This window comes from Zootoca vivipara, chromosome 7 (assembly GCF_965207765.1).
Source record: "Zootoca vivipara chromosome 7, rZooViv2.hap1.1, whole genome shotgun sequence".
Classification (NCBI taxonomy): domain Eukaryota; kingdom Metazoa; phylum Chordata; class Lepidosauria; order Squamata; family Lacertidae; genus Zootoca; species Zootoca vivipara.
In genome coordinates, this window is record NC_142590.1 from 75613236 (window position 1) to 75638381 (window position 25146).

General features: G+C 42.0%; 1 protein-coding gene across 6 annotated transcripts in view; it reads right to left on the minus strand.

Moving 5' to 3' along the window:
* SULF2 (sulfatase 2) overlaps window positions 1–25146 on the minus strand; it is a 241049-nt gene that overhangs the window by 60986 nt on the left and 154917 nt on the right. For all 6 annotated transcript variants that reach the window (XM_035124105.3, XM_035124104.3, XM_035124102.3 and 3 more), the window contains one exon: window positions 15112–15351. In XM_035124105.3, the coding sequence (XP_034979996.1) occupies window positions 15112–15351 (240 nt within the window). The remainder of the gene's footprint in view (window positions 1–15111; window positions 15352–25146) is intronic.

A 25146-nucleotide genomic window follows, 5' to 3' on the forward strand; every position in this document is an offset into this window, starting at 1 on the left:
AGTCTCTATAAAGATGCATACAGGTGTAGCTAAAAACAAGGGCCTGCTAGATAGCTAGATTGCCAAGCCTAGCTTCCCTTCATCTTCATGCCACATGTTCTTGCCTCCAGATATCCAAGCACCAATTTCTTCCAGGGAGAAGGGTGTGTGTGCTTTGAGATGTCACAAGTGCATCACCAAACAGCACTCTGCACCATTCTTGGTGCTTCAAAGCAGCAAAACTGGTTTCCTTCCACCTCAGTCCTCAAGAGATAGTAGATATGCACAACAATGTGCTGTTTATGGGATTAAATCTCCCTAATAAAATACTTCTGTTTTGTAATTGTATGTGTTCCACGTACTACAGCAGCTTTCAGCTTTGACAGCTGCTACTGCAGAAGACCTTCCTTCCAACCCTCTCAGTGCTGCTCATAGGTGCCAACTCCCTGGGGTACTGGATGCCCAAGCACCCACAAATTTCAATGCCAGGGCTATGCATGCTTCTTGGCAGCCACGGCCCCAGGCATCCACTGTCCTGGGGCCAAGTTGGCACTCCTTGTGCTGCTGCAGATCTCCTCATCCACTCCATGACAATGCTCAACTTCTTTTTCCAGCAGCAAAGAGGAAGAAGGAAACTAGCCAGCCAGCAAAGAGCTAATATACATTAAAATACAATGCAAGAATCCAAGTCACATTGCACAGGCAGGCATAGGAGTTTTGCACAGGTACCTAACAGCTAGTTTGTATCCAAGTTCATGCAAAGCCAGAAGAGTACTAACAAATTCCAGTTCATCACTCTGACGTTAAAGTCACACTGCCTTTGCCTTTAATTAGGTCATTTGCATCAACCAGACTAAAACAACAGCAACATGCAAAGTAAATGCCAAGGTGTTATGATGTCAAGCAGCGTTCACCTACCTGGTGCCCTACAGATGTTTAAGATGACACTCATCAGTCTCAGCCGGGGCTGATGGAAATTGTAGCCTAAAACATCTGGAGGGCATCAGGTGGGTGAATACTGGAGTAAAACAATAAATGGACAGCCATGCTCTCCCAAGAAAGGACTGTGGAATCAAACACTTTCTCCGGTTACTCTGCTTCCTGAGACACTTCCAATATTTAGAGAGTTAAGTGCAATCCACAGTAATGTGTGGGTAATTGAATAGTGGAGTAGATTTCTTCTCCTTGCCTCAGTATCTAGGGATGATGGATAGGGATATTGATCCTTGTCCACAGTGAAAGGTTGGAACACAGCCATCTGAAGGTTTCCGTGCCTCGCCATTATATCACAACTATACACAGCTGCATTTGGCACTATTCCTACTCCTCTCCTTGCCTCTCATTTATTTATTTAACAAATGTATAAACCACTTCACAGCCTGAAGCCATCAAAGCAGCGCGCAAAAAGATAAAAAAAATGAGATAAAATACAAAACAAAAGTAACCATTCTAAAAACAATTAAAACCTTTCCTACCAAAAACCAATGAAACCATTTTTTTTAAACAGATGGAGAATTAATATTCCACAAATGGCTGAGCCGCAACTCTAAGCTTCTGGCTGGAGCAGCTGCTGGGCACAGGAGAACAGAACATCTCCAAATGGCAAAACAAAGCAATTCTTTTCAGCAGCATTTTAGCCCAAGATAGCATGATGTCCCGCATACTGCCTCTGCCTTGTACACAGTGGTTTGTTTGTTTTTTAATTTAAGTTTCAAAATACTAAGCAGATTTTGCACCTGGTGCCATTATGCCATCCAAAATATCCTTACACTTTTCACCTCTTGATAGGCTATTTCATGTAAAATTACATTTGGCTCTGGACGGAGGTCCACTAACATACTTTTCAGCTGACTACTGGCGGATGCCTTTTTAAATTTGGCAGAAAACACCCTCCCTATCTTTAGAGCCTGCAGAAGGGAAGAGGCTCCCAGCACAATGCAATATAAATGTCTCACTGGTTTCCGAATGGCTCCAGGGCTCTGCAGGACAGGGACAAGCCTGCTATCCCCAGCTTAGTGCTCAGGATGGAGGTTGCAGGATCACATTGCCCACGAGGCTCAGCAAGATGGCACGGACCTGAACACTTCCCCCAGCAGCAGAGAAGGAATGTTGGCAAGTACAAATTGCCGTTGGCTACCAAGGCCAGTTCAAGCTTTTGTGGATCGACAGTGTTGCGAATTATTTCTGCAGAGTGCTATGCCTTGGGCGGCATCTTTCCTTCCTTTAATTCTGCATGTTTCCTTAATTTAATATGCTTGAAACTGCCATTCAAAATTTGTTAGCTCTGTCCAATGTAACAGTGGGATAAAAACCCACAATTTATAATTTATCTGAGCCCTGGAAATGTAACCCATCTACGCAGACTCTTACCTACAATGAGCAGAGAAATCTTTATGTTCTGTGTCTGCTGATAAGATTTTTCACAAACTTACAGTGCCACATTCAGACATCAGGGCTATTTTTTAAATAAATAATAATAATATATATGCATAATTTTGCCCACAATATTTATTTATTTTACAAGATTGCTTAACTCTGGAAAGGTCCCAGCTTATGTTATGTAAAAAGTACCTTTATAAACAGAATTGGTTTTGTTCCATTTAGCAATAAACTTGGAAGACACACTAGGAAAAACATGGGTTTATAAATAAATAGACAAAGGAGACAGTATAGTCTTAATGAACTCAATTAAGAGAAACCTCCCACCCATTAAGAGTCTGACTGGTTCTTCTGACCACAAACATTCCACCCTCCCAGAAGTCGCTTTCAGACACAAGGAACTGTAAGATACCGTGACATTTTAAAGTAGCTTCTTTCTGGAGAAACTTTGGCAAGAAGCACAGACATTTATGTTTTTATAAATGTTGGTTGATGTTTCTCTGTGAGTTAAGGTATGAAAACCTAAAACTGCTCCAAGTTGCCCTTTCCTTTCCATAAATGTATGCTAAAGGGTATTTACTGATTACAGGATTCACAAGGAACAAGATTTAGTTGAAATTTCATTCCAGTTTCAAACTCTGGAGCTTAGAGTAGCATCTGAAGCAAGGGCTCAACAGGGATGAAACAAAATTTGAGGACTAAAGCGAAGCAAAATGTAACTAGGGAGTGCCTGGGGGTGTATTACTCAAGGAAAGTTGTTCCTGCAAAGAAATTAAGAGGTTTGGAGAAGCCAAACAGGATATGTAGAGCCAGTTCCATGTTAGTTCCCAAAACGCTCTTGTCTCCAGATTGGAAACAGCAGTAGGCATGGTTCTTTGAGAAGGGTAAGTATGCTTAACCAGGGTTTTGTTCAAGTTTTTTCATTTAATTTTTTTAAAGAATTAATTCAATACAGTTTTGTCCACAGTATCCATAGTACAGTATCACAGAATGATCACTCTAGACCTCAATTCCACATCACTGTCATGTTGGCTTGCCAAATATCTTCAATAGGAATCCAACTACCAATCTGGTTGGCTAAACATTTTCAATCAATATATCCCCTCCACAGATACCTCTGTGATGATGAAGGCATTAAAATACCCTGCTCTTCTTCAATAAAACAGAGTAAGCTGCTATATAGCTACACTTTCTATAAGGAAGTCTTGCAACTTGCCAGCTTTGCCTCCAAACCTGGCACAATGAAGGTCATGCTAACACAGCACCACCCTTTTTACAATGCAATTCTATAGCTGCTTATAGATGTATTAATGAGCTAGGGCTTATTAATACATCATCACCAAACAATAAATTTTCAAATACAAGCTAATGAATCACAATCAGCCAAGGGCACAACCAATAGGCGAAGGGCACAACCAAAAGGCCCTTCTCCTTGTCCCACTAGGTCTCACTGAGTTCACTGAGTTACTCCTGGCTCAGTTCATACATAATACCAAGCTAAACCTTGGCTTAGTGTGGATGCATTAGTGTGAAGGTTCCTGGAAAGGAGATCACGGCAGCAGTTGCACTCCTTCCTTGGCTGCCCTGCAGCCTTTGGCTTGTCTGAACCTGGGGCTCCTGGTTTGTCTGTGAGCAGTAAATTCAAGAGTAATCCTTGGTTACAGCTCCTGATTTGTCTTGAGCAAGACAAACTAGGAGCTCAGGTTCAAATGACACGCTACACCAAACCATGGCTTGGTCCTGGGTAGCATAACAAGAGGACTGGGTAAGGAGCACAGCAGCCATGATCTCCATTCCAGGAACTCACAGGTTCATGCTAAGCCATGGTTTAGCTTATGCAAAGTGGGTCATTGTGAGCGCAGAACAATGTTGGGTCCAATGTAGTTCCCATGATTCTTAATTTTGTGTTACAAAATTCAAATTTGGCACTGCAATAGTAATTTGAAGGGGAAGATGAATGCTAGAGGAGAGGGGTTTCCTATTTTTCCAATGGCTTTTCCCAACTGAAAGTATCTCTCAAACTGTGGGGTAGAGAAAAGGAAACATGAGGAACTGTAGCTTTTCCCTGACAGGAGGTAAAATCAGAAGGATGGCAGTGATTATTTTGTGGGGGAAATGACAGCTCTCATCCCATGACAGCTTCCCTCTTCAAACTGTATCCTCAGCAGCTGCATTTCGCAACACCCACAAGAAGAAACTCTGGCAAAAACACACATATGGAACGTGTAGCTCCACCTTCCAAATTTCCAACAGCAGTTCCGCATGTTAATGGCAGAACAAGATCAAAGCTGGGAATGTGGCATATTTACCAGGGCCAGAGTATATTATTAGGCTTCTATAAGTTGCTCGTATTCTCAAGGGAAATATATCATCTTTCCGAAAAAGTCATGGGTTCAATAATGCAACAAAGCCTTTTCTGTTTCTTTATTTTAGTAATGCAGTCTCCATAAGATCTAAATCTAACATGGATTGCAGAAAGCCTTTGACAAACGGGCAAATACCCTGCTTAGGTTTTTACTGTTCTGACGGCTTCAAGATAAGAATCCCATTTCTTTGCAAATACCAAACTAAATATTACTTCTTGGCTGAAATGATAAATCAATATGAGAAAGCATTATTCTTTAAAGGCAGGTGCTGGCATCCCTTCAGAACAATGCATTACCAATGGAGGAAAAATGAAAGGAGAAGCCTCTTAAGACAATTTAAAAATACACTGAGCAAAGATATATTCAGGTAAAAATAAAGAGGGGGGGGGAGAAAGAAAATAGACATAATGGTTGGCAGTGTGGCAAGGGAGCATTAAATGTTTGTATTGATTCTTTAGCTTCATTTTTATAGATATGGATACATCCCGGCTGTCTCCCTTTTTTTCAGGGTACATCATCAAATATATTGAGGCACGTGAGGGACCCACCATGCTAATTCCTCACAGGAATCAGATCGTTAATGGGGTACCTAACAGTGTGGAGGGCTAGCAGCTACCGTAGTTTCTTACAGAGAAGAATGGTTGACATCTTTACGGTTATTAAAGCAGAAACCAAACTAGATTATAAAAGGCTTTTAGATTAGGTTTTCCTGCAGTTCTATGATGTTAACAAAAGTGTTTCAATACACATCAATGGTAAATATCAAGCTTAGCAATCAATCAATCAATCAATCAATCAGCTGTATAGCTTTTAGTGGATCTCTCCCCAAGGATTCTGAGCCAGTGGAGGAGACATAAATCTATTGTTGCTACTTTTCGGTAGGAAGATATGTATTAGTTGAGAATTCCTATTCTGATCAATTGCTTTCTACAAAAGGTCAAACCATTTATCTTAACACACACTGGGTAAGGGTCAGGCCGTAATGAAGCAATTTACTGCTGTTGGGTAAGGAATGATAATATATTGCGTATTTCCCCCCCCTTTCTTGAATGGGTTTCCCATTGGATATTGTTATCAATTTCTTTTCCATGGATTTTGGAGACCTGCTTTCTGAAGTATTTATTTGATGGGACTCCCCCCCCCCACATGCAGAGAGGGTATCTCTAGCATGTGTTGTTCATTATTATAAAACGCTGGAAAAATATAAATTAAAAGGGGTGCGGGGGAAGAGAATGTAAAGGAAAAACACATGCATGGAAAATATGCTAATGTTAGTTATGAGGCAATGAACAAGAATGCTGTATGACAAGATTTTTGGTCTGGATGCATAGCAAGTCTGGATTAAAGGCTAGCATTCTACTATGGCTTCCCATCAGTGCAAGTATTTCTGCAACAGACTTTCCCATTCCCCTCCCACATGTGCACCTCACACCCTCCCAAAACCTCCAGAGGGTTGTAGGATCCCCTAGATCATATTTAGGGGGCATGAAGGACAGTTGGGGAAATCCTCTTCTGCAAATACAAATCCTTCTGCTGACAGAACATTTCCCTTAGCACTATGTTGAATTCCACCCTGTAAGTTCCACTTTTTGCAAGATTACACATGAAATGAGCTGTACAGGCTAGATTCTAACCATTAGGACCCCCTCAGCACAATTCTGATGTTGCATGCTTCAGAATCTACCTTCCAGGTATCATTTATAGTCATTCTAGGACTATTTGCTGCAGAATAAAACACCCCTTTCTTGGTTCAATGTTGAATTCAGGCCTTCTTCTTTTTACCTCAGCTGTAATGCATACAGCATAAACATAGAAGTCCCAGTGGGAATAGATCTGGTTTCAGTGGTTAGGAGTCAGCACAGCGAACTGTGACTCAGAAACCAGAGTCCCTATTCCTGGCTCTGACTTATTCTGCAACCTTCGATAATATACTTCCGTTATTTGCCCTTTTGTCTCTTTGACTCTGAGCAATTTTCTTCCCTTTACAATCAACCACTTATTTGCAAAAGGTTACAATTCAGTTATTATTCTAGCAATATTATCTACTATTAGGTACCGCACATTAGCAGTGGCTGGTGAACGTAAAAAACCTGTGGTCCCATGGAAAGTATTTTACAGGAACAACACACTGTGTTTAATTGATTGCATTTTCTGCTTAATTGATCTTATGGTAAACTTATGCATGCTTGCATCAGTGACATATAACAGTAAGGAAAAGAAAACCTACAGCTTGTTGTTGTTGCTGTTGTTGTTGTTGTGTCATTTAGTCGTGTCCGACTCTTCGTGACCCCATGGACCATAGCACGCCAGGCACTCCTGTCTTGCACTGCCTCCCGCAGTTTGGTCAAACTCATGTTCATAGCTTCGAGAACACTGTCCAACCATCTCGTCCTCTGTCGTCCCCTTCTCCTAGCGCCCTCCATCTTTCCCAACATCAGGGTCTTTTCCAGGAAGTCTTCTCTTCTCATGAGGTGGCCAAAGTATTGGAGCCTCAGCTTCATAATCTGTCCTTCCAGTGAGCACTCAGGGCTGATCTTCTTGCAGTCCATGGGACTCTCAAGAGTCTCCTCCAGCACCATAATTCAAAAGCATCAATTCTTCGGCGATCGGCCTTTTTTATGGTCCAGCTCTCACGTCCATACATCACTACTGGGAAAACCATAGCTTTAACTATATGGACCTTTGTCGGCAAGGTGATGTCTCTGCTTTTTAATATGCTGTGTAGGTTTGTCATTGCTTTTCTCCCAAGAAGCAGGCGTCTTTTAATTTCGTGACTGCTGTCACAAAATTAATACAGGTGAAATTGATACAGGTGAAACTTGGAAAGTTAGAATATCGTCGAAAAGTGCATTTCAGTAACGCAATTTAAAAGGTGAAACCAATATATGAGATAGATTGATGACATGCAAAGCAAGATATGTCAAGTCTTGATTTGTTGTAAATGTAATTATTTGTCGTTAGGCGGGTCAATTATAAATGGAATGTAATTAATGAAATGTAATAGCGATGTTTAATTTTGTATTATTTTAACTATTTGTTTTATTACTGTGGAATTTCCAAAAGAAAGCATTTGTAAAAATAAAAATAAAAAATAATAAGTTGCATTACTGAAATAAATGCACTTTTCGATGATATTCTAATTTTCCGAGTTTCACCTGTATGTGGGGCAAAAACTATTTGCATTCCTCTTCCCAAAATTGTGTTGAAGCCTGGATGGGGTGGGGGTGGGGGGTTCAGTCCAGCCCTGACAAAAATACAGATAACAACTTTTCCTAAAAAGATTAAAAATAAATCATCACTCCTTCATATTATCGGTCTAACCAGACCTTATCCAATGAGGAAACAGGAACCCTTGCAGGAAAGCTCAACAAAGTTCCCAGGCCCAATTCAAAGTGCTGTTTTTGACCTTTAAAAGCCTTGGGACCCAATACTTACAGAGATGTGTTTCCCCATATGAACAAGGATGCTGAGCTCATCATTTGAGGCCCTTCTTGGTGTACCACCACCAAGGTCCAGGGGGTGGGGACAAGAGAATTGGCCTTTTTTGTAATAGCTCCCAAACTATGGAAATGCTCTTCCCTGGGTGGTCCACCTGGCACCAACTTTCAACTTTCTCAAGTTGTTCATGATGCGGAAGCTGTTTTTGTTTCCCCATGCACCGATGGTTGAGAAGGACGAACCCTTCTATGTTGTTGAATTCTAAGTGTGTTCACATGCCTATGTACAGTAATTTTTATTACTGAATCTTTTTGTTGGCTCTTAAGGCTTTTTGCTGTGGGAAGGGATATATAATGCACTTAAACCACTTTGTGGTTCTTTACAATCAAGAGGTGTATAATTTTTATGAATAAAACAAAGTAATAAAATAAAATAAGCCAGTTGGGGATTCTGAAGAAGAAGCTGAGTTAACCAGTCCCACGAGCATATTGCCAGCCCCCTAATGACCTACCAACCCCTGACTCTTTCCCTTCATGCCAAGATCCTGCTTCCTTATCAGCTATGTCCTTGCTCCCACTTGAACACCGTGTTATTCTTGACTCCAGGAACAAGAAACAGACCTATCTTCCCAAGTCACATTCCTCCTTTTAAATGCTGTCTCCTGGAAGGAGATACAACCAACAAGAAAGAAAGAAAAACCCATGCAGATCATTCCTTTTGTAAATGTTTATATAAGGAGGCTTTAGGAGAAACAGTTTTTTGACACCAATAAATCCTCACTGCAATGAGTCCTTTGTTTCCTCCTTCAGTCTTCTTTTGCCACGCCCTATTGATCCAAGAGTGGCCACTCTTTAATGCACCGATGACTCAGCCTGAAAGTGGCAGATCTTCCACAGACTAACCTTCAACTTTTAACTTGACATGTTTACTTAAGTTGCTTTCCTGTGCAACTTCCAGCGCAGCACCCAAGAAAATACAGGAACCTCTCTACTGTATATGGGTAGGGTCCTTTGGCACACAAGAACAATTCCTCACTGTATATATCAAATATGGAGATATGACCTCAAAGCCTTAATATTTGGCTACCTCTTATCACACAGGCATATTTTTTTTAAAGAGAGCAGTCAACATTCATGCAGAAATGGTCCTGGTAAAGTATTCTATAGTCTTCAACAAAACCTGTTTTACCCAATCGTGTCCAGCATAATGCCAGTTGCAAATTTGTTTTTTGTTTTTATGAATGCAACAAGTGGGTACATATTTGTATACCAATTCAGTGTAGGGTTAGAGTGTTGGACCAGGGCCAGTGGCCAACATCTTACTCAGCCATGAACCTCACTGGGTGACCTTGGGACAGTCATTGTCTTTCAGCCTAACCCACCTCACAGAATTGTTGTGAGGATAACATGACCGCACCAAGTAGCATTTCTCCGCTGCTGGTAGCAGTAACAATATTAAATCTGGCTGCATCTGCATCTGCCTGGATTTTCTTCTTCTTTCGAAACCTCTGCTGCTATTGCTACCGGGAAAGGAAATGCCACAGTGCAAATAAAGGAACAGGTTAAAAGATGATCACTGTGGACAAAATTAATCTGCAATCATCCACTCGGGTGGAGCCAGGGATAGCAAATGGAAAGCAGAATTGGAAAAGCTGCAAGACAACTTGTGATGGAAGAAGCACTTCCTTGTTAGTATCTGGCTGCGATGCTGACCACAGAAAAGTAAAAATAAAGACAATGTTAAAAGCATCCAGGAGAAGTGGCTAAAGACAACAGTCCATGCAGGAGTTCATTCAAAGTTTTTTAAGCATTATGAACCTAAGTTGAGGGTTGAATTGAATTTTTGAAAAACAAATCAGCACAGAAGGACTATGACAAGGCAGTGTGGGGCAGGGAACAGAATATCGGATTCCATTGTCTCTGATCAGGGCTGTACCAAGGAGAGCTACAGAACAGTTTGTTTACTAAGAAGCTCAAGGCCCACCAACTGGAACCAAATGCAAAATGGTGGCTGTGGGATGAAAGAGCCAGATGCAAAAGGTGTCATGTGCCCCTCAGCTTCATCAGGATCTGGCATGGTTTTGCATTCCTGAGCGGAGGTTGATGAAGGTGATGAAGCAGAGGGGGTGGTTGAAGGCTAGCACTCAGGGATGGAAGACATAGCTCCCCCCCTTTCAATCCCCGAGTCTGAGAGAGGGGGAAGCCAATTTGGCAGCTCTTTCCTTTGCCCTTCCTGCAGAGCCTCTGTGGAGGGGGAAGGACCTCAACCAGCTGGTGGTAGTGGTGGAGCAGGAAGCGATGGCAATGGAGTCGGAGTCAGGGGGCAAGAAACAGTCATGATGTGTTTCCCCACAACTCTCCCCATTTCCAAGTGACTACAAAACTTGCTGCAGTGGAATCCCAAGTGAGATGAGCAGCGTTAGAAACTGGGATATGAAAGCCTGGAGCTTAAATGACACCTTAAACCTAGGTCATGGGTGCAACAACAGAATGCCTAGGTGCACTTTTTTTTTTATAAGAATACAAAGCTGAAAATGAATAACTGCAGCTAGAATCTTATGTTCATTTTTCTCATGGCCTAGTCCTCATCTGAAGACTGCAAAAAACAAAGTCATGCTTCCCCTGCCTGCCCCCCCCCCAATACTCTTAAGAGGATCTCTTCTCCAGCCTTCAGAGAGTGGCTGGAAGTGGGGAGGCAGAAAAAGGTCCTCCTTTCCTTCCACTCTGCAGTTTTAATCTGAAATGTTAGGCGCAGTACTGCGCCCAGAGCTCAGAAACTGCTCGCACTAATGATACTCCTTGTCGCAAAAGGTGCCTAGTACAATGGGAGTTTTAAATGCTGGAGATGAGTAAAAGAAGTGTTGAAGGCCCGCTCTGAAAGAATGCAAAACATGCATTCAGAGAGTGCTTTCTGATCCCCTGGCTAAGTGCAACACAGCAGTCCAATGACATCATCCATTGATTTTTGGTGGCTGTGCAGATGTTCTTTAAGCTGGTGGTGACAGAATGATTGCCCATTGCTGAGAATGATTCTGCCTGCGTGAGAATTCCCTGATGAAATCCTAAATGCACTCTGTGCTCTACAGGGACCACAGAGAAAAAGAAATCAGAAAAGCTTACAGTGAACTTTATTTACTCTACAGTGATCGAAGGAGAAAGAAGAAATGAAACAGATAGCTCACAGCCTTTTAAACAACAATAACAACATATCCTCTATTTGGAGCATTTCGACATGGTACAATCATGTTACTGTTCTGCTTTAACTGATAAGATATAAGTTGGGGTTTTTTTTGGCATTATTGTACTATTGGATGCTCAGTTTGTGTATTATGTTATAGATTATGATAGATATTGTGCTTTTAATCAGGTGTTTGTTATTTCTGAGTTTTGCTCTTTATTAGTTTGGAATTAGCCTGAGGTTTGTAATAGATTTTGTTTATATGTTCCAAAATCTAGGTGTGGAACCACCAGTTTGCAGACCTAACTTGGCCCACCATGCCAAGTTTGATGTAGTGTGCATCATCATCATCATCATCATCAACAACCCACTCTTTACCCAGGGCAAGTTACAACAAGTGAAACATAACATTAATATTAAAATATTACACAATTTTAAAAACAGCTTAAAACAAAAAATAATACATGGCACCAGGTATGGGATGGGTAAAGGTAGGGTTTCAAAGGTACAATCAGGAGCTGAGGGTGGGCTCCCAATTGTTTCTTTGCTAGAGCAAGGTATGTCGTAAGGTTTGTTTCAAACGCCCCATCAGCTGATGGATGGTAGGAACACACCTTTGCTCAAGGAGCAGGAAGCAGTTTTCATTCAATGGAAACTGCTTCCCCCACCCAGCCAGTGCTGTTCCTCTCTCTCAACCTCCAAAAGCAGCACAGGAAGGTTTGCAAAAAGCCACTTTGCGCAGCTCATTTGCACCGTGACATAATGAAAGGCATAAGAGCACATCCAAATTAAAAAGATGGTTTGCAAGGTGCAGCTCAATATCCGGTGAGTTTTCACTGCATATTCAACGTAACTTGTACCTGAACTTATTCACCTAGAATCAATGCTAGGAATTCAGAGCTGTGAGTGAGCAGGACACAGTTTTTCACAATTTGGCTCCAGAACGCTCAGACAGCTGGGTTTGGCATGATCAAACAACAACAAATCCAGTACTCATGGAAAGGACAAAAGCAGGTGTTAACTTTTGTCTGTGGCACATTTTGTAGGCACAAAAACATTAATGCCCTTATTAAACAAAAGGAAACAGCTACAGAGTAATAGGGTGTCCACACTTCCCTCAATTTATTCCATCACAGACTAATTCAGGGTCTTTATCTGAGCAGAACAAAGCAAGGAAATGATCTAATTTGTTTGAAGGCATGTTCCTAGTCTGGCTGCTGAGTAGAAGCAACACGAGAAGCTAGAAAGTAATGTTACTATGTTTACTAGTCAACTTTTAAATTGCAGTAACACCTCAAGGCTTCAGTCTAGACAGGCAACTCTATTGTTCCACAGAGCATAAGTATTAATTATTGCTCATCACCTCCCAAAATAGCATTCAGACACAAGAATGGTATGAAAACACACCTGCTTGACTTGACATAAGATGACAATGATTACACTACGTTAATCACAAGGTCTCCTGCCAGCCTGCAAGACAGAAATGTGGATCCAGAGTTTGCTCCAAAGAAGTGGTGGGCATTAGCTCAAGCCTTGAATGTTGTAATTCTCAATGCTGCAGAACTGCAACAATGGCTCTGAGACCACCAGACTGGAGGCTCAGCTACATTAGTTAAAAAACAGTGTTCTGAATGTGCTATAAACATACAACATCAGATGGCGCTGGAGAGCAAAATAAAATTCTATGCAATTTTCCATAGTGTTTTGCTTTTCTTTTGTTATAATGATTTAATTTCTGACTTATTTATAGTGTTTTCTTCTTGCGTGTAGCCCTTACCTTCCAAGTTCCGGACTGCAAAATCCGGGACCGGCAGCCATTTTACACCGGAAGTTGCGTCGATGTAACTTCTGGTGTTGCTTTGCCCTTCTATGGGCACCCAAAATGGCCGCCGGCGGCTTCAAAAGTCGCTTGTATGCATGTCAGGAAGTGTGCTGACACAACTTCCGGTGTCGCTTCGCCCATCTATGGGCACCAATAGAAGGGCAAATCTATTTGGTGCCCATAGAAGGGCAAATCGGAAAGAAAAAAAATGGCCACCGGCAGGAGAAAATAATGGAGAAAAACGGGAGACGAAGTGATACGGGGGACCACCGGGAAAAGGTAAGAAAAAAGGGGTTTTCCCAGGGAAAACAGGAGACTTGGCAGCTATGGTGTAGCCCCACCCTGGATTCAGGGTACTGTTGGTGACAAGCTACTTCAATGGAATAGTTCAAAATGCAGGTGGTAGTTGCAGCTTCCTCTGCCATAAAGGAAATAAAACAAGAGAGCTCTAGAGAGGCATGATGGATGTTGGCAGCTATTTTGGTAGACCAAATTCAAGACAATTTTGGAGAGAAAGCAATGGTATGGAGGAAAGGGGCTTAGATGATAGAGATTTTGGATTTGCAAGGGTAGTGTTCAGGCCCAGGGGAGGGGAAGCTGGTGATTAGAGATGTGCTGTTTGAGCAGGCAAGATGAGGAAGAAAGGCAGTACGGGATTGGATGACGACTGGTATTTATTTATTTTAAAAAGCTAACCCATGTGTTCCTCCACCATCAAAACGAGTGAATAAAGAATGGATGAGAGACAGGTGCTGGGTAAACAATATGAGCCTCTGAACTAGGCATAGGCAAACTCGGCCCTGTTTTGAGACTACAATTCCATAGCTGCCAAGTTTTCCCTTTTCTCGCGAGGAAGCCTATTCAGCATAAGGGAAAATCCCTGTAAAAAAGGGATAACTTGGCAGCTATGCAATTCCAATCATCCCTGACCACTGGGTCCTGTTAGCTAGGGATGATGGGAGTTGTAGTCCCAAAACATCTGGAGGGCCGAGTTTACCTATGCCTGCTCTAAACCCATCTGAGTTAACACCTCTGTTCTAAAGTAATCAAGACTGGCCTAAGATAGTTTGAATCCCAAGACAGAAGTCCAAATGCTATCGCTTTCCATACATGCAAACTAAAATGCCCATCTACAAGCATTCTGCCCAAGTGGCGTTGAAAGGAACAGGAGTTGTGTAACAACATTCATTTGATCTTGTGCAATTCTCACTCCTTTCAAACCAGACTTGAGCAGAAGCACTTCCTGGTAGTAATGATGGATGAATCTGTCCATTTTGGTTTCTTTAAGTTCCTCTCATCTCCCCCATCCCTAATCTTATTTTCAGCTAATCACATTTCCACATCCGTTTGCAAATTTCGACAGCATTTACGTAAGTACTCATTTCCCCAAATAGACACATTTCTTACACTTACAAGCATTTTCCCCTTTCGTATGTTGCTTTCACTAATTTTTGCACATGCTCCCCTAATATATGCATTTTGTACACACCTGGAGAATGCATAAGAAAATTCAGAGAAGTGCGAATTTCAAAGGAAAACTATGTTTTGGTTCACATATTGGTTTAGGAAGTGTCAATTAGGTAGGTTGACATTAAAATGCTAACCAGACCAAATTTCTCTGCCATCCCTCTGGTTGGTGGACTATTGCCATGGGTCACACCTATCACTCAGGTCCCTTGATCACGTGCCCAGTACCTATTTCACCTTATTTCATAGTAAGACACATAAAATATCTTCTGTCATATTCCTCATCCCAATGCTAGCGATATCTAATGAGTTTGATGGAGATCTATCTCTGCATAAATGAAATCTGGGTTTGTTGGGCAGATGACAAGCGACTAGGAGAAGTTATGCATTGTATTCCTTCAAGCGCCAAAGTTGATAGCCTCAGGGGTGAGCCATAGGGCTGAAAAACCTACCAGGGAAGCAGCTCACCCATTTTGGTCTTACCTGTTCTATAGCCTGTGTTATTGAGGTACACCGCAAACGTGCGAATTTCATGCTGGGCCTGCCAAGATGGAGAGGAGCAGTTTTCATTGTTGGTGTAGGTGTTGTGATTGTGGACGTACTTCCCTGTGAGAATTGAGGAGCGGGACGGGCAGCACATAGGTGTTGTCACGAAGGCATTGATGAAGTGAGCACCTCCCTGTTCCATGATCCTCCTTGTCTTATTCATCACTTGCATTGAACCTGAGGAAAGCAAAAGCACCACCGTGTCATAAAAGAGAGAACGAGAGCTGAAAGTTCATTGTTTTGCTTAGTCAGAAAGTTTCATTGCACGTAAGACAAAAGAAGAAGCCACTTTATGATAAAGTGAGCACAGTTGTTTTAACCAGCGAGGGTGGAGAAGGCTGTGCCAAATATCTCCTGCCGGTTATGTCTTCACGGTAGTGTAAGTAGCTTTGGAATTAAATCCCTCAACTTTTTTTAAAATATCTTTTTAACCTTTCAATTTTAGGACTTAATTGCCTCATACTGTATTTAGAATCCTAGGTCTGCTCAGGGAATCTGGTACTGCTCATGCTCCCCCTGCAACAGATTGTTAGCTACATTTTCTGTGTGCGTTTGTTTGTTTTTAAGCCGAAGAATTTTCGGTGGGTTTTTTTTTTTAAAAAAAAACCCAACAACGACGAAAACAAATTCTGTATCATAGTGAACCAGCAAAGAAAACAATTTGGGGCAAAGGAACTTCAAAATGATCACTTTGTTCTGATAATCATTGCTCTGTGAGTGGATTAAGGAAAGACTCAAGAGATGCACTGTTCTAATCCTCTTCTAATGCAATCAGGGAAAGGGCCAAAGCTCAGCTGCAATGCTTTGCATGCTGAAGGCACCACATTCAATCCACTTTTACTTGCGGAAGGTTCATGGAGCTGGTGATGGGGGAAATCTGGGCCCCAAACTCTGGAGAGCACAGCCAGTCAGAATACACAAACTGGGTTAGAGGGACCAACTGCCTGACCTGATATATGGCAGCTTCCTAGGTTTTTAAATCACTGATACAGCAACAAGCTGCACACAACTTTATTGACTTTTAGCACATTAGAGAAAATGCGCAAGGTGGATCCACAAGCAAAGGCGATCACAATGAATAGTGAACATACAGGTCTTGTACATGCAACCAGAAAGGAGAGGGAGGATGAGCCTTATGCTTCCATGCACCCCATCCCCAGAGAGGGAGGAATATAGGAATCAGTGCAATAGAGTGTTTATCCGTACTCTAAGTGAGATACTGCCTCCTCTTGGAGGCTAAGTCCTTGAGTCCTCTCCCTACTTAACCCAGCCATTCCATTCACTTTATTTAATTATTCATCAACATCTCAGCCATTTTCATTGTTACTGAACTAGTTTCAGTTATTAGCATCCGTTTTGCTTCCAATGGGAGCCACACCAACTCTTTTGTTGATGGTCACTTCTGTGTTTTCCATCCAACTGGCATGAAATCACAAGGGATTCTATGTATTGCCTATCTATCCAATAGATTAAGACCTGCTAAACTTTAGACCGGGGGGGGTGGGGTTCCTCGAATGTAGGCTACTTTAAAAATACTCACAGGCTGATCCACAGATCACTCCAAATACTAGTCTCTCTCTCTCTCTAATGATGAACTAAAAATACCGGTAAGTTCAGTACAAGTAAATGGGGAAGGTGGGGAGACAGTGTGGACTGGATTAAAAATGCTTTTCTGGGCCCAATTCAAGTTTCTCAAATTAGTGTTTGAAGCACAAAATGACTAAGGCCCGGAATATCTGAAAGATGGCTGACTTCCCACCTAACCCTCCCAAGTGTTAAGATCAGGAGAAGGGGCCCTCTTAATAGTTCCACCTCACTCATAAGCAGGGTTGTTTTTTTTCTAGAAAAAGAGGTGCCAGAACTTGCCGTGGTGACCACACCCTTTGGCGCACAGAGAGGTGCTGGAACTCAGTTCCGGTGAATTCCAGCCGGAAAAAAAGCTCTGCTCACAAGTTCACGAGAGAGAGCATTCTCTGTGGCAGCCCCATGTTGTGGAATTCCTTCTCCACAGAGGTTCATCTGGCTTCTTCACCATAAAGCCTTTTGTGAATGATGAAGATGCATGTCTTTACCCTTGCCTTTGACACCTGAGGTGTCTTTTTTTCAAGACCCTATTTCTGTGATTGTAACCTGTTTTAACCATTTTAAATTTTAAATTGTTGCAACCTGCCCTGGGACCTGCTCGTGAAGGGTGAGTAGCACAATTTATAATAGTCGTGAACAGAGCAAATGGGCTCCATTTGTTTCAATACTTCATTACGAAAGAAATGTGTACTCTTAGTAGGAAGTGATCCTATAAGAATTCCGACCGGTTGCCATTGTCACTCTTTCCACTTGGGAATGCTGCCCCCTCAGGAATTTATCCCACAAGCAGTTGTAGTTCAGATTTCAATTTGTCCTTCTAAGGCTTTTCACAAATGTATGCACCCCATAAAGGTTTCTATAGTTGGAATAGCATGCAAATTTTTTTAAAGAATGGGCAGACTGGGGGAGGGAGAGGGAGACTTAAGCTTTTACAGGATATGGGAAGATTCTAAAGGGGTGGACATGTTTGCATTTGAGTGGGGCTCTCCTAAGCCATTTTGGAATAGACAAAAATGGCTCTGTATCATATTTGCAGCAATTATGAGATTTGTTATGCAAGAATGAAGCAGGACAGGCCCTCTCTTGATGCAGAGTTCTCTCTAGTAGCCACAAGGTCAAGTTGCCATCAACCTTCTCCTGCCATTGAAGAGATGCCTTCATGTTTGGGGGGATGCCAGCCCCACACCTGTGTGCCCTTAAGCCCCTGAACCTGCACAAAGGTGTCCGGTGAGAGCACCCGCAGGCTATAGCATGCTGAGTATTAACTTGACTAAAGCCTGCACCAATGTATTTTCAAGACAAGAGGCTCACATTAGAGAATATTTAGCTGGCTCATAGCTCAGGGATTTCCTTTGATCTCTCCATCAGCCATTCAAAAGTTAGCAAAGGTCAGGTGTGCTCAATTACCTAAGTGGCTCTAGGCACTCTGTGGTAAAATGGCATCACAACCTAGTCCCTAAGAGAGAGGTGACAGCCAAAAGATGCTTTATAGTCTACACTCTGTAGGCCAACCCCCCCTCCCAAATTAGATGAAACTAAAAGGATAATACAAAGTGGATCGAGAGAGCTAGCTTTTCCAACTACATGGGAATATTTGGCTAACCACCCTATGGCAGAAAGGAGAGAGATATTATACATGTGATAAACAAATAAGTGGGTAGGAAGATGCACATGGCATGGGAAAATGTGATAGAGAAAAGTTTTTCTCCATCTCTCATAATGCTAGAATTCATGGGCATCCAATGGGAATGAATGTTGGAAGATTCAGGACAGATAAAAAAGTATTTATTCATGCAGCACATAGTTAACTACAGAACTCACTCACGCAGGAAGCAGTGATGGCCACCAAACTGGAAGGCTTTAAAAGATGATTGAATTATCAGTGGCTACTAGCCATGATGGCTGCACTCTGCCTGCATGGATGGAAGCAGTAATGTTTCTCAACACCAGCTGCCTTGCAACCACCGGGCATAGGGAAGAGTGCTCTTGTGCTCAGATCCTGCCTGGGTATTTTTCCACAGGCACCTTATTGGCCACTGTGATAACGAGATGGACCATGGGCCTAATCCAGCAGGGTCTTCTTATGTTCACCCCTGCACTAGATCAGGCTGTTTTGATGAAGACGGAATGAAAAAGGGGTGTTTTCCTTTGATCACTCTCCATAACTGCATCTCCATCCTCCCTGATAACTATAAAATGCTCAGATTTGGGCATCCAACCCTCTAATGCTCACAACATGGGAAGTCATTATAGAAGATGACACTCCCCCCCCCCCAAATGAGGCTAAAAGAGCATGACAAAGCTCTCTGGAGCCCCAAGCAGGTGCACTCCTTTTAGGGTGTGGGCATACACTGCAAGATTTTGTTGCACATCCTACTTCTTTCCTCTAATGTTAACGCTCTTCACCACCCTTTTTTTTTAAAAAAAAAATGCATGGCCATTTGTGGACCAAATGTAACTCTGAACACAGTTTGGAAGACACAGATATCAGCTTTTGGCTCTCCATCTTGTGAAGCGAAACCTCTCTCCCTCCCCTCAGAACCCAGGTTGAATCACTGTTTTGTCATTCTGCTATTAAAACACAATTTTAAACAACCCCTTTAAATGACAGAGGCATCTGTGCAGAAATAACACTACATGTTAACTCCCCCCTTGGGGACACTAACCTCCTTTAATAAAACCACTGTAATGACAAGGCCCTATATATCAACAGTCTTTAATACAGAAACATATGATCTAATCTACTTCCACAGCTTGAGAGCTGATGTGAAGTGACAGATCAGTGGAAGGTAAAAATCCAGGGTACCCCTTCCGTGCAATCTTAAATAGGCCAGCTTTAAATATTTTACAACAGTGCCAAGCCATCCAACAAAAATTTACTTCGTACTGCCTCCCAACACCAACTTGGGAGAGGCGGAAGAAATCGGATTCCTTCCTTTTGTAGGACATTGGTTGGGTGTTAATCGGTCATTGTAATCTAAGCAAAACAGCTGCCTTTGGAGTAGGAAAAGCTTCCAGGCTATCATCAATTCGGTTCTGCTGTTACTTAGTAATGCTGCTGCTTTGAAAATGTGAGCATCATATTCAGAAGGTGGTCTCCATTGCAAATAACTAAGCCCTGTTTATGTTTGCAAACTCATGTTGAGAGGTCATGGCATAAGATCAGACATTTTTAGTTGACCCCAGAGATAAAGTCTTTCTAAGAATTCGGAACTGTTGAATTTTGTTTGTTTGACATATACAGAGGAGACCAGTGTATCCTGGCTCCTTATGGGTGAATCAACACTGGATATTTTCTTGCTTTTAGTTCTTCTGAAAAGAGAAAGCACAGTATGTTGCCACCCACAAAGAGGTTTGTATTTTTCTGCACCAACAATACATCTGGGTTTATGTATGTTCGGTGCTTACTTGAAAATAAACATGCTGTGCTGTATCCTACAACTGGAATTCTACACGATTCACATTACACAGATCTGCATAGCCTATTCTGCAATCGCAAGTCCCAGAAAAAGTCAAAAGCTAAGGCACTGAAGCCTCCAGCCAGTATCCACAGCAAAATTATGCTGAGTACCACTCCTGTGGGCAAGAAACTGGGTTTGGTTTTGCTGTAAAAAGAAAGTTGAGAATCCTAAGATGATAGACCCTACAATAAGCCAACACCTATTTCTATGGTATGGCGCGGCCACAGAAAACTTTCAGCACATTCGGTTGAGATTCCTTCATAGCATGGGGTTGGATTAGACGAACCTTGCACTCCTTTCCAACTCTACAATTCTATGGTTATATGATTCAGCTGCTATGTTTCCACACAATGATGCCACATGCTGTCAGTATCAAAGACATGCTTTGCAACAGCACCAACCAATCAGTATGATAATTCAACACAGGAGCTCTTTATTCTCCTGGACTAACATACAGGGAGCTTGTCAGTTTTCTCATCCAGTATGGTCCAATAGACAGAACTGCCTGGATTTGGGCCTGGGAGACTAAAGTTCAATTTGAGTTCAACAAGAGACTCCCAGGACAGCCTTGGGCAAATCAAGTTCTCTCTGTTTCTCCCTCTCCAAAAATGTAACATGAGAACATTAATGGCCTGCTTAATCATACTGGACTTATGAGGACACTAAAGCATTTCACACATTACAAGGGATCTGCAGAAATGACTGGGGGAAACACGCACATCAAATAAAGGAAAACTGCTTTGACACATTGCAAAGTATATTGCCATGCAGTGTTCCTGCACAATCACTTACTAAAATAATGTTTTAATATTTCATAGAATCATAGATAAATCATAGAATTGTAGAGTTGGAAGGGACTCTGAGGGTCTTCTAGTCCAACCCCCTGCAATGCAGGAATCTCAACTGAATGTGTTGAGTCTTTTTGCCCAATGTGGGGCTCGAACCCTTGACCCTGAGATGAAGAGTCTCATGCTCTACCAACTGAACTAAAGTGGGGGTGGGGGTGGGGAAGCAAAATGTGAAGTTGTCCACTGTAAGAAAAAAAAAGGTTATATGTTATAACTCATAACAGAGATGGGCTGCTTTACAAAATGTTGCAATGCTAATTTAGCAACCCTTTGCAGAAGCAATATTGCAATTTTCACCAGCTAGTATCATATTGTCAGAAATCACACCATTAATGCCAAGTCTGACAACTTCAATTACCGAAGAGCTAGAATTAAATCCAAATGCTCCAAGTGAGTAAAATTTGGGAAGTGGTAACTGTGGGGGGCAAAGTCAGCTCAACCTCTGAAACTTTAATTAAATATCTTGTCAAAAATACTTTCTACTTGAAACTTTTCTATAAATATATTGTCATCCAGGTTTTTTTAAAAAATTGCTTCTAAAACAGGTACTACTGCCATTTCTTGCTCCACATTAAGACAAAACATTAATCTTTCATGCCACTTATTTAGCTGCTGAATAAGATTATAGACAACTTGCTCCAGTGTTAACTTTTTTAACCTCAACTGGTAACTCCTAAGCCAGAAGCAAAATGATCCTATGGAGGTTATGGTGGCTCTGGCTTTGGGACTTTTCAGCTGTCCATGGTGGGTGGCAGTGCCGGTCTGGCTCATCTTTTATTGAAAATATCCCGCCAGCAGAATGAGTTGCTGATCAGGGATCTACAGGATAAAGAACACTCTAGCCATTAGTAGCCAAAGCTATTAAGTGAAGCAATCAGGCAAGCTAACACCAGTCCATCTTTCATTGGTACAGCAAATATGTGACTGGGCTGTGCAACTTCAGACTGCAAGATCAACCACAGAAAATATTCCCTCTAGTTCAAAAACTAGCATGTTCTCCCTGACATGCTACTGCTTTGTGTGGAATCAATGTTTTGTAGGAAGGAGCATGCAATTAAGCTCATGTGAACTTAATTCTCAAGTGAATTAAGTAGTACAACCACTTGTACCACTCACTCTCAAGCAGTACAACCCAGAATTACCACTGAGAACTGAGCCTTGATTAAGTTACTTTATATTAAAGTAACAACAACCCTGTATCTGATCAATATCAAGGCCTAGTTTGCATGTCACAGTAAGCCAACTATGGCTTACCAGGACCACATGAACCAGCTTGATTAATAGAACTGTAGAGTTCGAAGGGATCCCAAGGGTCGTCTAGTCCAACCATCTGTAATGCAAGAATCTCAACAAAACCTCTGCTTAAAAACCTCCAAGGAAAGAGAGTCCACCACCTTCCAAGAGAGTTCGTTCTACTGTCAAACAGCTCTTACCATCAGAAACTTCTTCCTGGTGCTTAGTTGGATTCTGTTGTCTTGTAAGTTGAAACCACTGGTTTGAGTCCTACCCTCCAGAGCAGGACAAAACAAGCTTGATCCCTTTTTGCCTCCTCTTTTCCAGGCTAAACATACCCAACTCCCTCATAAGGCTTGGTTTTCAGACCCTTGATCATCTTGGCCGCACCCCTCTGTACACATTCCAGCTTGTCAATATCCTTCTTAAATTGTGGCACCTGGAACTGGACACATCTAGACTACTCCAGGTGTGGTCTGACAGAGCAGTACTATTACTTCCCCTGATCTGGACACTATACTTCTGTGGATGCATCACAGAACAGCATTAGTTTTCTTCTTCTTCTGCAGCATCACACTATTGACTCATGTTAAGCTTGTGGTCTACTAAGAGCCCTGGATCTTTTCCACATGTACTACTGGCAAGCCAGGTGTCCCCCATCTTATATTTGTGCAGCTGGTTATTCCTGCCTAAGTGCAGAACCTTATATTTGTCCCTGTGGATATTCATGTTGTTAGTTTGGGCCCCGTTCTCCAACCTGTGAAGGTCATCCTGAACCCCACTTCTGTCTTCTGCAGCATTAGCTACCCACCCACCTGCAGATTTGATGGGCATCCCCCCAATTCCTTCATCCATGTCATTTATAAAGACATTAAACAACAACAGGCCCAGGACAGAACCCTGTGACACCCCACTTGTCACTTTTTTCCAGGATGATGAGGTACCATTAATGAGCACTCTTTGGGTTGGGTCCGTCAACAAGCTACACCCCCCTCCCCCAGCCACAACAGTTCCTTTTAGCTCAGCTTGGTGCAGCAGCTAAATGTGTCATCCAAGTGCGTGGCGGTGCTTGAACTCTTTCCTCCTTAACCACAATCTGTAGCCAAGAGCAAACCTTTCAGGAGGAGAGCACTTACAGTAACCATGAAATCTGGGTTTTTGACACATGCTAAGCCAAGTCTTAATTGCCACGTGGAGCTAAAAGGAACACGAAAGTACAAAGCACTTACCATATCCACCAGTGCCCTTGTGGTAAACCACAGTTTGGCTTAGCATTATATCCAAATGCAGCCAAATTGTGATGCTAGGAATTCAACCATGCAGGTGGCCTATCATCACATAAGTCCATAAATTTTCATGCATACCAGACCTCTTTTTTCCCACTATCAAAGGATCAATGTATTATATAGCAACTGCCTGGTTATTACTAGCATACATACATACTGAGAACCAGCCTTTGAGATTGCAACTGAGAAGAGAAGAGCATCAGCAAGGGGCAGATTAACCCTCTTGCCTGCCTGCCTGCCTGCCTTCCCAAGCAGCTTGAGAAAGACGATTTTGAAAGGACAAAATGAGGATGGGGAAGGGTTAAGGTCTGGTTAAGCAGGCAGCCTTCAGTGGCGGCTTTCTATTAAACAAAAATCAAGAGATCATTCAAGCGTCTCCAATTTAATGTCTACTTTGGCCCATAGGAAGCAGTAATAGCATGGGAACTGGCCACTGCTGGAGAAATTGGTCTCTTTAGTAGCCTTAATTTAACAAGGGTATAGCAAATTGGAGGCCAACCAAGCTTTAAAGCATGCAATATGAGAAAAGATTAAAAGGAATTTGATATCAATCTCCAACTATTTAAGAGGCTTCCAAAAAAAAAAAAGGGAGACAGGTGCCTATTGTTCTTTACTGATATGGACATGTAGACAAAAAGGCAGCAGGTTGCTTTCAGGGAAAAGCAGGCTTAGATTAAACCTGCATGGCTACTAATGCTTATTTGGAAGAAAGTCCCACCTAAATGAATGGGTCGTATTTTCAAGTAACTATTTCTCACTCCTGCACATTCTATTTTATTAGTTGGTTTTAAGAATTGTTTCAATATGACAATAGCATTTTGCTATCGTTGTAAGCAGCCCTGTTCTTCGTTTTGGGTGAATGTTGGTCTTTAAATGGTTCAAATAAATAAAAATATCATTGGGAAAGAATTGTGTGTGTCCTCATCTCCAGAAGAACTGGGGAATGAAACCAATAACTGAAGACAGTTTTAAAGCACAATAAAAAAATAATGGTGTGAATTAGATATTGCTTGATAGCCTTTCTAATTCTGACATTTCTGCACATTTTTCAGCTTTTCCTTTGTATTTTGTCATGCAAAGCTCATAGACACCAATATGAGTACAATTATAAGCACGCTTACCCATAATTAAGTCCCACCCAGTTCAGTGGGGCTTGTTTCCTAGTAAATGTGTTTAGCATTGCATCCCAAGGACATAAGAAGAGTTTTGCTAGATCAGGCTAATGTCCCATTTAGTCCAGTATCCTGTTCTCACAATGACCAACCAAATGCCTACGGAAAGCCCACAAGCAGGACGATGATTGTAGCAGCACTCTGCCCACCTACATTTCCCAACAACTGCTGACCAGAGATAAACTGCCTCTGACAGCGGAAGTACCATAGACCATAGCCATCATGGCTAGTAGCCACTGAAGTTTGCACTGAAAGTGTACAAGTTCCCTTATATTCACGCATAACAATGCAAATTTCTCTCAAGTGTCTGGATTTCTGCATTTCAGGAGCAATTGGTTCTGCAATTTTTTCCCTTTCTTTTCATGTTTAGATGCCTCCAGAATCTAGA